A 12,950-nucleotide genomic window follows, 5' to 3' on the forward strand; every position below is an offset into this window, starting at 1 on the left:
CCGTGGGAAACGAACCCACAACCCTTACAGTAGATATGGTCATTTTCACGTTTTCATAAATGCATAGAATGTTTGGGAATGACATAGAGTAAGGCATTTGTGAAAATTCTATAGTAATATAGAGTGGAAAAGCGGCTGTGCTTTTGGACAATTAATAGACACTGCAGTAAATAAAACCTCAAAAACATCTGTCTCCTCCATGAACGCCATAGCCAATCAGAGCTACAGTAGGCCTTTATGCAAATAAGCCATTTGCAACACGGGCCTGTCATCATTGACTTTGAACTGGACTGTGTGTTTACAGGCAGTAGAAACAGCGTGACTTTAGATCTTTAGAACGAACCCATTCGCCAAAAGCCACAAAATACACCTGAATGGAGTCCTCTTACATTTGGGAACTTTACAGCCCTATTGATCAAACAAAACAACCATGAACAGGTAGGCTCTCTCTCCCTCAGTTATGCACATCAACAACATTAAGATCAACAACTAATGCTAGCCAGAGCGAGATGAGCTAAAATCTAACGAGGGAACATTAAATAGACCCTCTCAAACTTTTTCTGCTAAGCTAGTTGGCCATCAAAATTACACTGATTAACGATGGGGAATAGTAGCCTGCTCGTCCTTCTGCAGTTTGCCTGTCAACACATGCTCGTCCCAAACCACATTTTGACAACTGAATGTGAACTTGCCTGCCCGCCAATTTGATCAATGCCAAATACATTTGATTGACAACTAAAGGTGCGTTCGTAAATTGCCTCCAGTGTGTCAGAGTGCGCTCTGGGTCGTTCGTAAATTCAGAGCGTTGTCAGATTGTCTGTTCGTAAATTCTGAGCGTTTCGCTCTCAAGTCAGAGCGTACACTGCACTATTGACATGGACGCTCTTGCCGAGGAGTAGGGTTGATCTGAGCGTTCCTCACAACGGCAGTCAAGCACCCAAGCTAACTGGCTAAAGTTTGCTAGTTTTCTAGACACAAATGAGAGAACACCTTACTCTGACCATTGTAATCGCCCTAGCAGAGCTGGTTAGACTGTTTACATGTTATCTAGAGCGTTAGTGACTAACTGTGCTGCTGGCAACAATTCAATAACTTTTTAACGTTTACTGACACCGGTCATATTCAGCGGGTGTTGCGTGTTCGTAAAATTAATCAGTTATTCTGCGGTCTGGCACACTCGGATGAGAGTGCTCTGAAATCGGAGTAGATAGCCAGAGTGAACTTAAGAACGCAAGAGATATGCTGACTGGATAACAGCGATTCACATTTCTTGCTAGCTAACCGAATGACACCTGCATCTCTAACTGTAGCCACCGAAAAAACGAAAGTCGGTCACTTACCCACTCCTCCAATGACATGACATCCTCTCAGCAGCTAGCTAGCTAACATTAGGCGGCGTGTTTTTAACTTGCTAAATAAATAGCTACAGAAATTAACGCTAATGATACGCTACCTATTACCCACGTTATGACTGACTTGTGATCATTGCCCTCGCTAGTTTGATTGCATTGACATTCCCAGCCTTAGTTATATTTGTCCGTTTTTGTCAAAAATATTGAGTCACTGAAACTGAAACAGTGCATCCCTAATGGGTGGAGGCAGCAAACAATGTCCCAGGCCAGCTGTGATTTACAACCTGATAGCAATATTTTTGGACTACCAAGAAATGTATTGGTGAATTATATTAATCATGCATTGAACTGCATCCATCTATTCTGGGATGCCAATGCTTTATTATTGATAGGTGCGTGAATTGGACTGTCCTGCCTGAGCATTCAAAATGTACCGAGTACTTTTTGGTGTCAGGGAAAATGTATGGGAGTAAAAAGTACATATTTTCTTTAGGAATGTAGTGGAGTAAAAGTTGTCTAAAGTAAAGTATAGAGACCCCAAAAAACGACTGAAGTACATTTACTAAAACATTTTAGTCATTTAGCAGACACTCTTATCCAGAGCAACTTACAGTTAGTGAATGCATACATTTTCATAATGGTACCCTGTGGGAATTGAACCCGCAACCCTGGCATTGCAAGCACCATGCACTACCAACTGAGCTAATACTTTAAAGTATTTTTTCTTAAGTACTTTACACCACTGATCGGCTATCAGATTGGCTTGGCTCATTTCACCTGTTTGAGAATGAACTGAGAATATGGCCAACTGAAAATATTATTGTCAAGGGTATGGTTGACTGGCATACTGTAGGCCTATTTCTCTAATGATATAAAAATTCATAAATACTTGACAGGGCAAAACAATTGTTAAAAGCATGCACATATATCATAATTAGCTTGGCATTTGACATACAATGGATCAATACGGGCCTGGTTGCATATTATGTTGGTTGCACCAATTTGTAAGTCGCTCTGGATAAGAGCGTCTGCTAAATGATGTAAATGTAAATGTAAATGTTATTATAAAATGTAATATTTATTCATGTATGACCCAGATGAAGTACTTGGAAAGAAAAGGCAATATGAACACTCAGCCTACTCTAGCCATACTCCATCATCGGTTTCATCACACAATATTGACCATTCGCATTTTGTTTTGTGAGGTAACGATTTACAGTCAGAATGAGTTGTCTCAGGCAGTGTTCAGGTCTGACATGCTGATCGTGAGTCATCGCAAGCACTGCGGGGTGCAGTGAGCTGTGTTGTTAGTTCCACACACCAGGCTGAGAGAGGAGAGGAGCACGGCTCCCCAAGCCATGCTCCTCGGAGGACTGTGGACACGGTCGATACCGAGGCCTATAGCGCTAGCCGTGGAGAGGAAGAGAGAGAGGGAGCAGGAGTGGCACAGGCTGGGAAAATGAGAGTTAAAAACCTCAAAGGGGCTTTGATGAGCCGATCAAGAGCCTTACTGTGGCCACATAATAACAACTAAAGGCCAATCTCTGTGTGGAGGAATGATGGAGGAATATCTACACACAGATACTATGTACCGGGTGCCAGTTTCTCTACGGGGGGACTGTAGTGGTATTGAGAGCTGGCTGAATGTGCTGTATTAAGGGCTCTGTGTGGCAGGAATAGAGAGTTGTGGTGGCCAAGGCTATGCGGTAGTGTGGTTTTAGTCAGACCTCAGCCTTCTTATAGGGCTTCACTGTTTGGAATTGCAATGTTTGTGGAGATATTTATTCGCTGTGAGATTCCGTTGACACGCTTGTCCTTTTCAAAGCTGAAGACACACTCGAGGGAGGGAGGGAGAGAGGGAGGGAGGGAGGGAGGGAGGGAGAGAGGGAGGGAGGGAGGGAGGGAGGGAGGGAGAGAGGGAGGGAGAGAGGGAGGGAGAGAGGGAGGGAGGGAGGGAGGGAGAGAGGGAGAGAGAGGGAGAGAGAGGGAGGGAGAGAGGGAGAGAGGGAGGGAGGGGGAGGGAGGGAGAGGGAGGGAGAGAGGGAGAGCTCATTGACTTTGCGCAGCCGTGGGTGGAGGCTGGCTGTGTGTGTGTGCAGTGGTGAAACTCCCCCATTACCTGTGGGATTATGTTCGCATGGTGTGGCACTCAGGCACACCGAGGGAGGCAAGGCCACCACTCAGCAGGCAGAGCAGTAAGGGCTCTGCGGTTCTGATCCAGCCCCCGAGCCATGCCAATACTCTGCGGGCCGGACCTCTGAGCAGAACCCACCCCTGTGCGTGCAGAAAGGAATGTGGCCATGGCTTTTTACAAGCAAACAAAACTGGGCCGCTACCACTGAGCTCTTCACTGCAGACACAGACACAGATTCCACTGAGAGAGGGAGGCCCTGACTGTTCCTGGGAGATCTGCACTAATGCATTTGGAAACGCAGCAGTCAGGCAAATATAGGCTATTTCTGTTCCCCTCTTTCAAAATATTATACTGTCTGTCCATTTTTTTGAAGTCCATAATTAGTATCTGAAGAGAGCTTCTCTCAGAGACTCAAGACAAAGAATATGCCCTGAAAGAGTTGATTGGCTCCTTTTGAGTGTGCATGGCATGCCTCTTAATGAGCCAATCACAGGGCTGTTGTTGCATCATGAAGGACTGACACCCATCAGTTGTTCTCGTATCTCTCCGCTCGTCCATTCCTCTAAGGATATACTCATCTGGCACAAATGTATTTTTTTTTTTAAATATTCCTTGTGTTTTGTTTGGAAACACACTCGTTCACAGACCTACCGTATCCAAGGGGCTGAGAGGTTTACAGTTGCTAGGACACAGATGAGTAGAGCAGGCCTGATGCAAGCTGAGCAGATTTGGCATCATCATGCTAGGTGGGGAGTTTTGCTACTGCCTCTCTCTCTCTCTCGCGCTCCTTCTCCTTAAAGGACAGCGGGCCTAATTTACACTAATTGGTGAAAGAGGATGAAAGGAGAGCGAGATAAATGATGAGTACACTGCCTTTTGATTGGTTCTGCTCCTAGTTAGGTTAGCTGGACTGAACCTGGAGCTGCTGATGCAGGGGGCTTTCATTAGGCATGACATGAAACCAAGAGAGATGGTGATTGACACTGAAATCAACCTAATGACTGATGCACTGAACTCAACCTAATGACTGATACACTGAAATCAACCTAATGACTGATACACTGAAATCAACCTAATGACTGATGCACTGAAATCAACCTAATGACTGATACACTGAAATCAACCTAATGACTGATACACTGAAATCAACCTAATGACTGATACACTGAAATCAACCTAATGACTGATACACTGAAATCAACCTAATGACTGATACACTGAAATCAACCTAATGACTGATACACTGAAATCAACCTAATGACTGATACACTGAAATCAACCTAATGACTGATGCACTGAAATCAACCTAATGATTGATACACTGAAATCAACCTAATGACTGATACACTGAAATCAACCTAATGACTGATGCACTGAAATCAACCTAATGACTGATACACTGAAATCAACCTAATGACTGATACACTGAAATCAACCTAATGACTGATACACTGAAATCAACCTAATGACTGATACACTGAAATCAACCTAATGACTGATGCACTGAAATCAACCTAATGACTGATGCACTGAAATCAACCTAATGACTGATGCACTGAAATCAACCTAATGACTGATGCACTGAAATCAACCTAATGACTGATACACTGAAATCAACCTAATGACTGATACACTGAAATCAACCTAATGACTGATACACTGAAATCAACCTAATGACTGATACAATAGGATTCTACTGAGTATGTTTAGAGTATAACCAACTGATAGTAGTAGCAGGCGCGCACCCACACACACATTCTTCACCCCCTCTCTCGGGTATCAGTGAAGGGCCAGGGTTGGCGGGGGGGTCACCTTCATGTGTGTGTTCTAAATGCTGTCAGTTGTCATCATTAATGACAGGCCATGTGATAAAACATGTGAGACAGGTGGCAGACGTCCTCTGCCCTGCGTGGCTGTCCTCTCTGGGTGCAGCCGGCGCTCCATCAACACAGCCACTGTGTTTATTTTAATCTCTGCCCTGGAAAACACGACATATCCCCAAGCCTTTGGAGACTCTGACCTTCATGCCTACAAAACTTTTTAGAGTCATGTCCAAAATGAATCCGGTGTACACCGGAGAGAGGCCCAACCTGAAATTCCTTCCCTTCCTGCTTCGGAGACGAAGCTTTGAGTGAAAATTCTCCTGATGCAGCCTGCCATGGATGTGTTAAAGATTCAATACAACGCACACAGTTTAAACTAGAGCAAAACCAATCTACAACCCTGACTCCTGGCCTCTCGCCAGTAACTCAAGCTGACACTCGAAATTCTGCCTCTGGCATATAGAAATTACAAAATTCAACTTTATTTCCATTTCATATTTTACTTTTTCCCTGTAAACAAATGCCAGCCTGCATAGTAATAGTACATTCAGGTCTATTTCTGTTTCAGAGAAGAGAGCGCTGGCAATGTTGCTGGAATGGCCAGCCACCATCGGTGAACTTGGCCGGTTAGATGCATACAGCATGAGCTGAACAGAGCTGCGGCTGTGGGGAGTATGAAGGATGCTGCCTCCAGATACACTATATATACAAAAGTATGTGGACACCCCTTCAAATGAATGGATTCGGCTATTTCAGCCACACCCGTTGCTGACAGGTGTATATAACCGAGCACACAGCCATGCAATCTCCATAGACAAACATTGGCAGTAAAATGGCCCGTACTGAAGAGCTCGGTGACTTTCAATGTGGCACCGTCATAGGATGCCACCTTTCCAACAAGTCAGTTCGTCAAATTTCTGCCCTGCTAGATCTGCCCCGGTCAACTGTAAGTGCTGTTATTGTGAAGTGGAAACGTCTACGAGCAACAATGGCTCAGCTGCGAAGTGGTAGGCTACACAAGGTCATAGAATGGGACCGCCGAGTGCTAAAAATAATCTGTCCTCGGTTGCAACACTCAATACCGAGTTCCAAACTACCTCTGGAAGCAACGTCAGCACAAGATCCATTAGTCGGGAGCTTCATGAAATGGGTTTCCATGGCCGAGCAACTGCACACAAGCCTAAGGTCACCATGCACAATGCCAAGCGTCAGCTGGAGTGGTGTAAAGCTTGTCACCATTGGACTCTGGAGCAGTGGAAACGCATTCTCTGGAGTGTTGAATCATGCTTCACCATCTGGCAGTCTGACGGACTAATCTGGGTTTGGTGGATGCCAGGAGAACGCTACCTGCCTCAATGCATAGTGCCAACTATAAAGTTTGTGGGAGGAGGAATAATGGTCTGGAGCTGTTTTTCATGGTTCGGGCTAGGCCCCTTAGTTCCAGTGAAGGGAAATCTTAATGCTACAACATACAATGACATTCTAGACGATTCTGTGCTTCCAACTTTATGGCAACAGTTTGGGGAAGGCCCTTTCCTGTTTCAGCATAACAATGCCCCCATGCACAAAGCGAGGTCCATACAGAAATGGTTTGTCAAGATTGGTGTGGAAGATCTTGACTGGCCTGCACAGAGCCCTGACCTCAACCCCATCGAACACCTTTGGGATGAATTGGAACGCCGACTGCGAGCCAGGCCTAATCGCCCAACATCAGTGCCCGACCTCACTAACGCTCTTGTGGCTGAATGGAAGCAAGTCCCCGCAGCAACGTTCCGACATCTAGTGGAAAGCCTTCCCAGAAGAGGGAAGGCTGTTATAGCAGCAAAGGGGAGAGCCAACTCCATATTAATGCCCATGATTTTGGAAAGAGATGTTTGACGAGCAGGTGTCCACATACATTTGGTCATGTAGTGTATGTGGATATGCTCTCCTTCGACGACACAGATAGGGGTATATAACGCTGTCACACAAATCGTCTCCTCAGCACTTGCACATGGGCAGGACGGTGACATGGTCCACTTGGAGTGAAGGAGTAAGAGAGACACACGAGGGTTGTAATCAAAGAAGAAATAAAAGGTGTCTGGGGGGTCTGATGATGCACTCAGGGATTCTGACAAGCAGGAATAGATTGACAAGCAGGAATAGATTGACAAGCAGGAATAGATTGACAAACAGGAATAGATTGACAAGCAGGAATAAATTGACAAGCAGGAATAGATTGACTAGCAGGAATAGATTGACAAGCAGGAATAGATTGACAAGCAGGAATAGATTGGATCCATGTCGTCATGCTGCTCTTCCCACCCACATCTCTCCCTCTCTGAGTGGAGGTGCAGGCAGATGGAGGCGGGTGGTGGTGGTGGCGTGGTGCTAATTATTTTTAGATGCTGTGGGTCTGCAGAGAGGGGGATGATGGTGGTGGTAGTGGTGGTGGTGGTGTGGTGGTGTGTTGGGGTGGTGGTGGTGGGGGTGGTGGTGGGGTGGTGGTGGTGGGGGTGGTGGGGTGGTGGTGGGTGTGGTAGTGGTGTGGTGGTGGTGGTGGTGGGGTGGTTGTGCGGGTGGTGGGGTGGTGGTGGTGGGGGTGGTGGGGTGGTGGTGCACAGACTGCACACCTGCTTTGAACTAACTGTAATCCTGCCCTCAGATTGCTGTGAACTGCCGCTTAGTTGCATCAGTCAGGTGTGGCCTCCAGGGAGTGAGGCCCACGGCTGTTTTCATTACCAGTTCATCAGAGGCTGGTCCTGCTGGGGGACCAAGCGAGCGGGGCCTGAGCTCCTCTCCTCCATCACACCATGGCCCATCTCCACCACAGCACGGCCTGCTTTCCTCTGCTCTCCTCAGCCGGTCCACCCAGCTCCACTGTAGCTGTAGTTCAAAGCCTTCACTTAGCTGTGTTTGTGTTTGCAGGAGAAATCCCTGGAGGGAGCAGTCTCTCTCTCTTCACTGTGAACAGCTCACATGGGCGTGTTAATAGTACATAGGCCTGAAAGCCATTCTTTGTGTTATTGTGAGTAGTTACTCCTCTATGCTTCAGCCACAGCCAGTCTGTCCCCATCTGTCTTCTCCCCAGACCAATTTATTTCAACATTCTATATCTTGGAATGTCACATTGAGTTTTAATAAGGAACCCAAATGAAGTGAGTCGTAGCCAATAATAAACCGTTAGACTTGCATTAGTCCACCGGGGTATCTCTCTGTGCTGTTCATTGATGAGTGTCTGCCTGGCTGTACAGAGCAGAACAGGGTGTTGTGATGTGAAGTCGGGCCGTCCTGCTCCTGCGGTAGAGACAGAGACGGGGGACTCACAGTCATCGGTCTGATGAGTCCTTCTGTGGGTAATATTATCACTTTGAGGAGGTGAATTAAACATAAAGAGTTATGCGCCATCTCATGAATGTCTCATCTAACACATTTTCAGTTAATTATTCATGTTTATTGCGGGCCGAAAATGAGTTTGTGGAAGATCTCCCACAGATGTGATTAAGCAGTCTTAAGTGCATTGAAGCAACTTGTCATTTACGTTTTAGTCATTTAGCAGACGACTTACAGGAGCAATTAGGGCTAAGTACCTTGCTCAAGGGCACATCGACAGATTTTTCACCTAGTCGGCTCAGAGATTCAAACCAGAAACCTTTCGGTTACAGGCCCAACGCTCTTAACCACTAGGCTACCTGCCTGGTTCATTGACAGACAGATTAACCACTGATTATCTAGCTTACATAGCTTTACATGTGTCTTTAGACAGGGCCTACAGAAGACTGTGTTGTACTGTAAGACACTAGGGAGTGATGGGAACCCGAAGGCAAGGATTTATTAATGGCTCTGTAGAATTTGGGTCGTTGGTCAGAATTAACTAAGGATGACCAACAGCTTGAGAGGCTCATCTGTAATTTAGGTTTATTTTCACTGTCTCTTCACCTCATTGGCCAGCTTCTATTATCTGGGTAAACTTTGGGAGTTGTACAGACAGCAAGCAGTAAGCAGCGCCGCCTGGAGCTCTTGTCTTTTGAGATAATGCATGTAAAGTGCTTGCTTTTCTCCAATGCTTTTTCTACGCTCATACCCATGGGTGCATTTACAGTGTGTATAACTATAGCTGTTTTAGTTTAAATGTAGAATGACTGTGTGCATGCCTTGAGGAGCTATTTTTAGAATAGCACCATTTGATTGTTGTTGAATGATATGAATGTAATTAACAATTGACTACATTTGTCTCTAGGAACCATCCTAGGTTGAGGAAGGTAGTGTCATTGCTGTGGAGTAGTGTATAGAGGTGTGTCTCCCTGCAATACCGAGCTGATATACAGTATGGCTCTATGCATAGACCATGTCCTTATCATTGATTCCCCTTTGAACTCTGCAATGGTTTACAGCAAGGGCGCCCTCTACGGTCTGAGTAGAAAGACACACGTTTCTTGCCAGCGTCAACGTAAATGCAGTGAATTGTGTCACATTAGTGCTTGTTATTGATAAGGTTTCTGGACTTCTTTGTCCCTGATTTTGATCTGTGCTAGGATCAGCACCAGGAAGCCCAATGTCACGATAGTAAAGTCTATGGCCTAGTTACTGCTGGGAGAGAAATGAAAGGCTGCAGAGAGAGATTAATGAAGGAGATGGAGGTAGATTGAAGGACAGGGAGGTAGATTGAAGGACAGGGAGGTAGATTGAAGGACAGGGAGGTAGATTGAAGGACAGGGAGGTAGATCAAAGGAGATGGAGGTAGATCAAAGGAGATGGAGGTAGATTGAAGGACAGGGAGGTAGATTGAAGGAGAGGGAGGTAGATTGAAGGAGAGGGATTGTGACACATAAGCAGATAGAGAGAGAGTAAGTGGAGGTAGTGAAAAGGGCTGCTCCATCTCTGCCCCTCTGTGGCAATAGAGAGAGGCTGACAGTGGCGTGGCGCAGGAGCACAGTGACTCCCAGCCTGCCTTCCTCCCAACATCAAGCTGAGCAGCTCAGACAGGAGTAATACTGAGGGGTCCATCCTGCTCCATTCATTCTCCTCAGCCTACTGTCTGCCTCAGTCCTCAGTGTGTGAGGGGGGGGAGTTGAGTGGAAAGCCATCGATTTTCCGAGGATGAGATTTAGGTGGGAGAGTAGGGCAAGGATAAAGGGACGTCATTAACACTGATAATGCAGACGTCTGCTTCTTCTTCTTGGTGTGTGTGTGTGTGTGTGTGTGTGGTGTGTGTGTGGTGTGGTGTGTGTGTGTGTGTGTGTGTGTGTGTGTGTGTGTGTGGTGTGTGTGTGTGTGTGTGTGTGTGTGTGTGTGTGTGTGTGTGTGGCCTTTATGAATCCATACTGCACATGCCAATGTGAGTGTGTATGTTGGGGTGCATCCATGTGGACTAGGGTAAGACGGACTGGGTAGAATATTAAGACCCCCTCGGCCCCTCCCCCGTAGCCCCTCCCCCCGTAGCCCCTCCCCCCGTAGCCGTTAGTAGAGTACATTTCATTTGTGCCCCTGTTACTAGACCGTTGAAGACATTGTAATCTATTGTAGATGGCCTTACTGCTCTGACTATTATCGTAGAGAGCATTGATCTGGCTGACTTGTTATAGTGAGGTTGTTGTGTGCTTCAACCAGATGACATTCCTGTCCCAACCTAATAGCACATTTTCAGATTTTTGATATATCTGAAATGGATGTTCCCCTCTGTGGGTTTCACTCTGTGGAAAAGGTAATTGGCAGCAGTAATTTCAGTTCTGAGGTGAAGATGAAATGTAATTCAGATATTAATCCAAGGTCTTTTTCTAGCAAGAAATGTAAGAGCTGATTAACTCAAGAAGAATAGTCATCTTTGCTTATGTCACTTTGTCCCTGAATTCATAGCAAGATATTATTTTGAGTCATGTCCAATTTCTTTTCTGATTCAGCCATATTTGTCTTTCTTTATCCAGATTTCAGGCAGGTATGGAGACCAACTCTGTCATGGCTGTTTATAGAGCTTTCACCTGAGCATTGGGATGAAGTGATTTACCTAAAGGCCATTGTGATTAAGTAATAATAAGTGATAGGCTGAATAAACCATTCTCCTGGGCTGTGGGCTTACAGTCCACCTGTGTGGGCAAGCTGTTTATCCACTGTCCCCAACCCAGCCCAAACCCAACCCAGCCTGTATTACAGGTACTGTATTTACACTACAGTATTCACACTGTGGTATTGTGCTGATTCCATATTATTTTTTTCAGTCTCTCTCTCTCTCTCTCTCTCTCTCTCTCTCTCTCTCTCTCTCTCTCTCTCTCTCTCTCTCTCTCTCTCTCTCTCTCTCTGTCTCTCCTCTCTCTCTCTCTCTCTCTCTCTCTCTCTCTCTCTCTCTCTCTCTCTCTCTCTCTCTCTCTCTCTCTCTCTCTCTCTCTCTCTCTCTCTCTCTCTCTCTCTCTCTCTCTCTCTCTCTCTCTCTTCTCTCTGTCTCTCCTCCTCTCTCTCTTTCTCTCTCTCTCTCTCTCTCTCTCTCTCTCTCTCTCTCTCTCTCTCTCTCTCTCTCTCTCTCTCTGTCTCTGTCTCTGTCTCTGTCTCTGTCTCTGTCTCTGTCTCTGTCTCTGTCTCTCTCTCTGTCTCTGTCTCTGTCTCTGTCTCTGTCTCTGTCTCTGTCTCTGTCTCTGTCTCTCTCTCTCTCTCTCTCTCTCTCTCTCTCTCTCTCTCTCTCTCTCTCTCTCTCTCTCTTTATTTCTCTATCTCTCAGCTCTAAACATGCTAGGGCTCAACTGGCAGTTGAAGCCGGCTGATGGTCACCTGATCAACAACGGCCTGAGCACTGAGCTACCGGGCAGGAGCGACGTGGCAACAGTGCCCTCCGGAGGCAGAGGTAGGAACAGCCTGAGTCTGCATGACTACCGCCCCTGGCCAAGGTGCTCAAACCCTCCGCTACACATTTACATTTTACATTTAAGTCATTTAGCAGACACTCTTATCCAGAGCGACTTACAAATTGGAGATTTCACCTTATGATAGCCAGTGGGACAACCACTTTACAATAGTTTTTTTTTTTTTTTTTTTTTTTGGGGGTGGGGTAAGGGATTACTTTATCCTATCCCAGGTATTCCTTAAAGAGGTGGGGTTTCAAGTGTCTCCGGAAGGTGGTGAGTGACTCCGCTGTCCAGGCGTCGTGAGGGAGCTTGTTCCACCATTGGGGTGCCAGAGCAGCGAACAGTTTTGACTGGGCTGAGCGGGAACTGTGCTTCCGCAGAGGTAGGGGGGCCAGCAGGCCAGAGGTGGATGAACGCAATGCCCTCGTTTGGGTGTAGGGACTGATCAGAGCCTGAAGGTACGGAGGTGTTCCCCTCACAGCTCCGTAGGCAAGCACCATGGTCTTGTAGCAGAAGCGAGCTTCAACTGGAAGCCAGTGGAGTGTGCGGAGGAGCGGGGTGACTCTGGCTGCATGGATGACTGGAGACTGGCTCTAACAACTAGTGAGGCCTGCAGAATATACTGGTCTGGTGGCTAGATTATGAATGGAAGGTAGCATGTAGTAGAAATGTACAAGCTGCTAATGTAACAAACAGAGAAAAGCAAGAAGAGCTTGGCTTTCATTCGTTAGTGAACAAATTACAACTAGTTCTCCTGTTTGAACTATAGTGGAGCTTACCCTGCCTGGTGCATAACTCTTCTAGAATAGGAATCACATCAACAGAGTGT

The 12,950-nt window shown here is 46.2% G+C and overlaps 1 protein-coding gene across 1 annotated transcript in view; it reads left to right on the forward strand.

The window, feature by feature from the left end:
- The window catches only part of LOC121579155 (teneurin-2), a 337,282-nt gene that overhangs the window by 280,295 nt on the left and 44,037 nt on the right, over positions 1 to 12,950 (forward strand). The window contains exon 7 of the mRNA XM_041893490.2: positions 11,998 to 12,120. Coding sequence (XP_041749424.2) covers positions 11,998 to 12,120 — 123 coding nt within the window. The remainder of the gene's footprint in view (positions 1 to 11,997; positions 12,121 to 12,950) is intronic.

This window comes from Coregonus clupeaformis, chromosome 13, assembly GCF_020615455.1.
Source record: "Coregonus clupeaformis isolate EN_2021a chromosome 13, ASM2061545v1, whole genome shotgun sequence".
Taxonomy (NCBI): domain Eukaryota; kingdom Metazoa; phylum Chordata; class Actinopteri; order Salmoniformes; family Salmonidae; genus Coregonus; species Coregonus clupeaformis.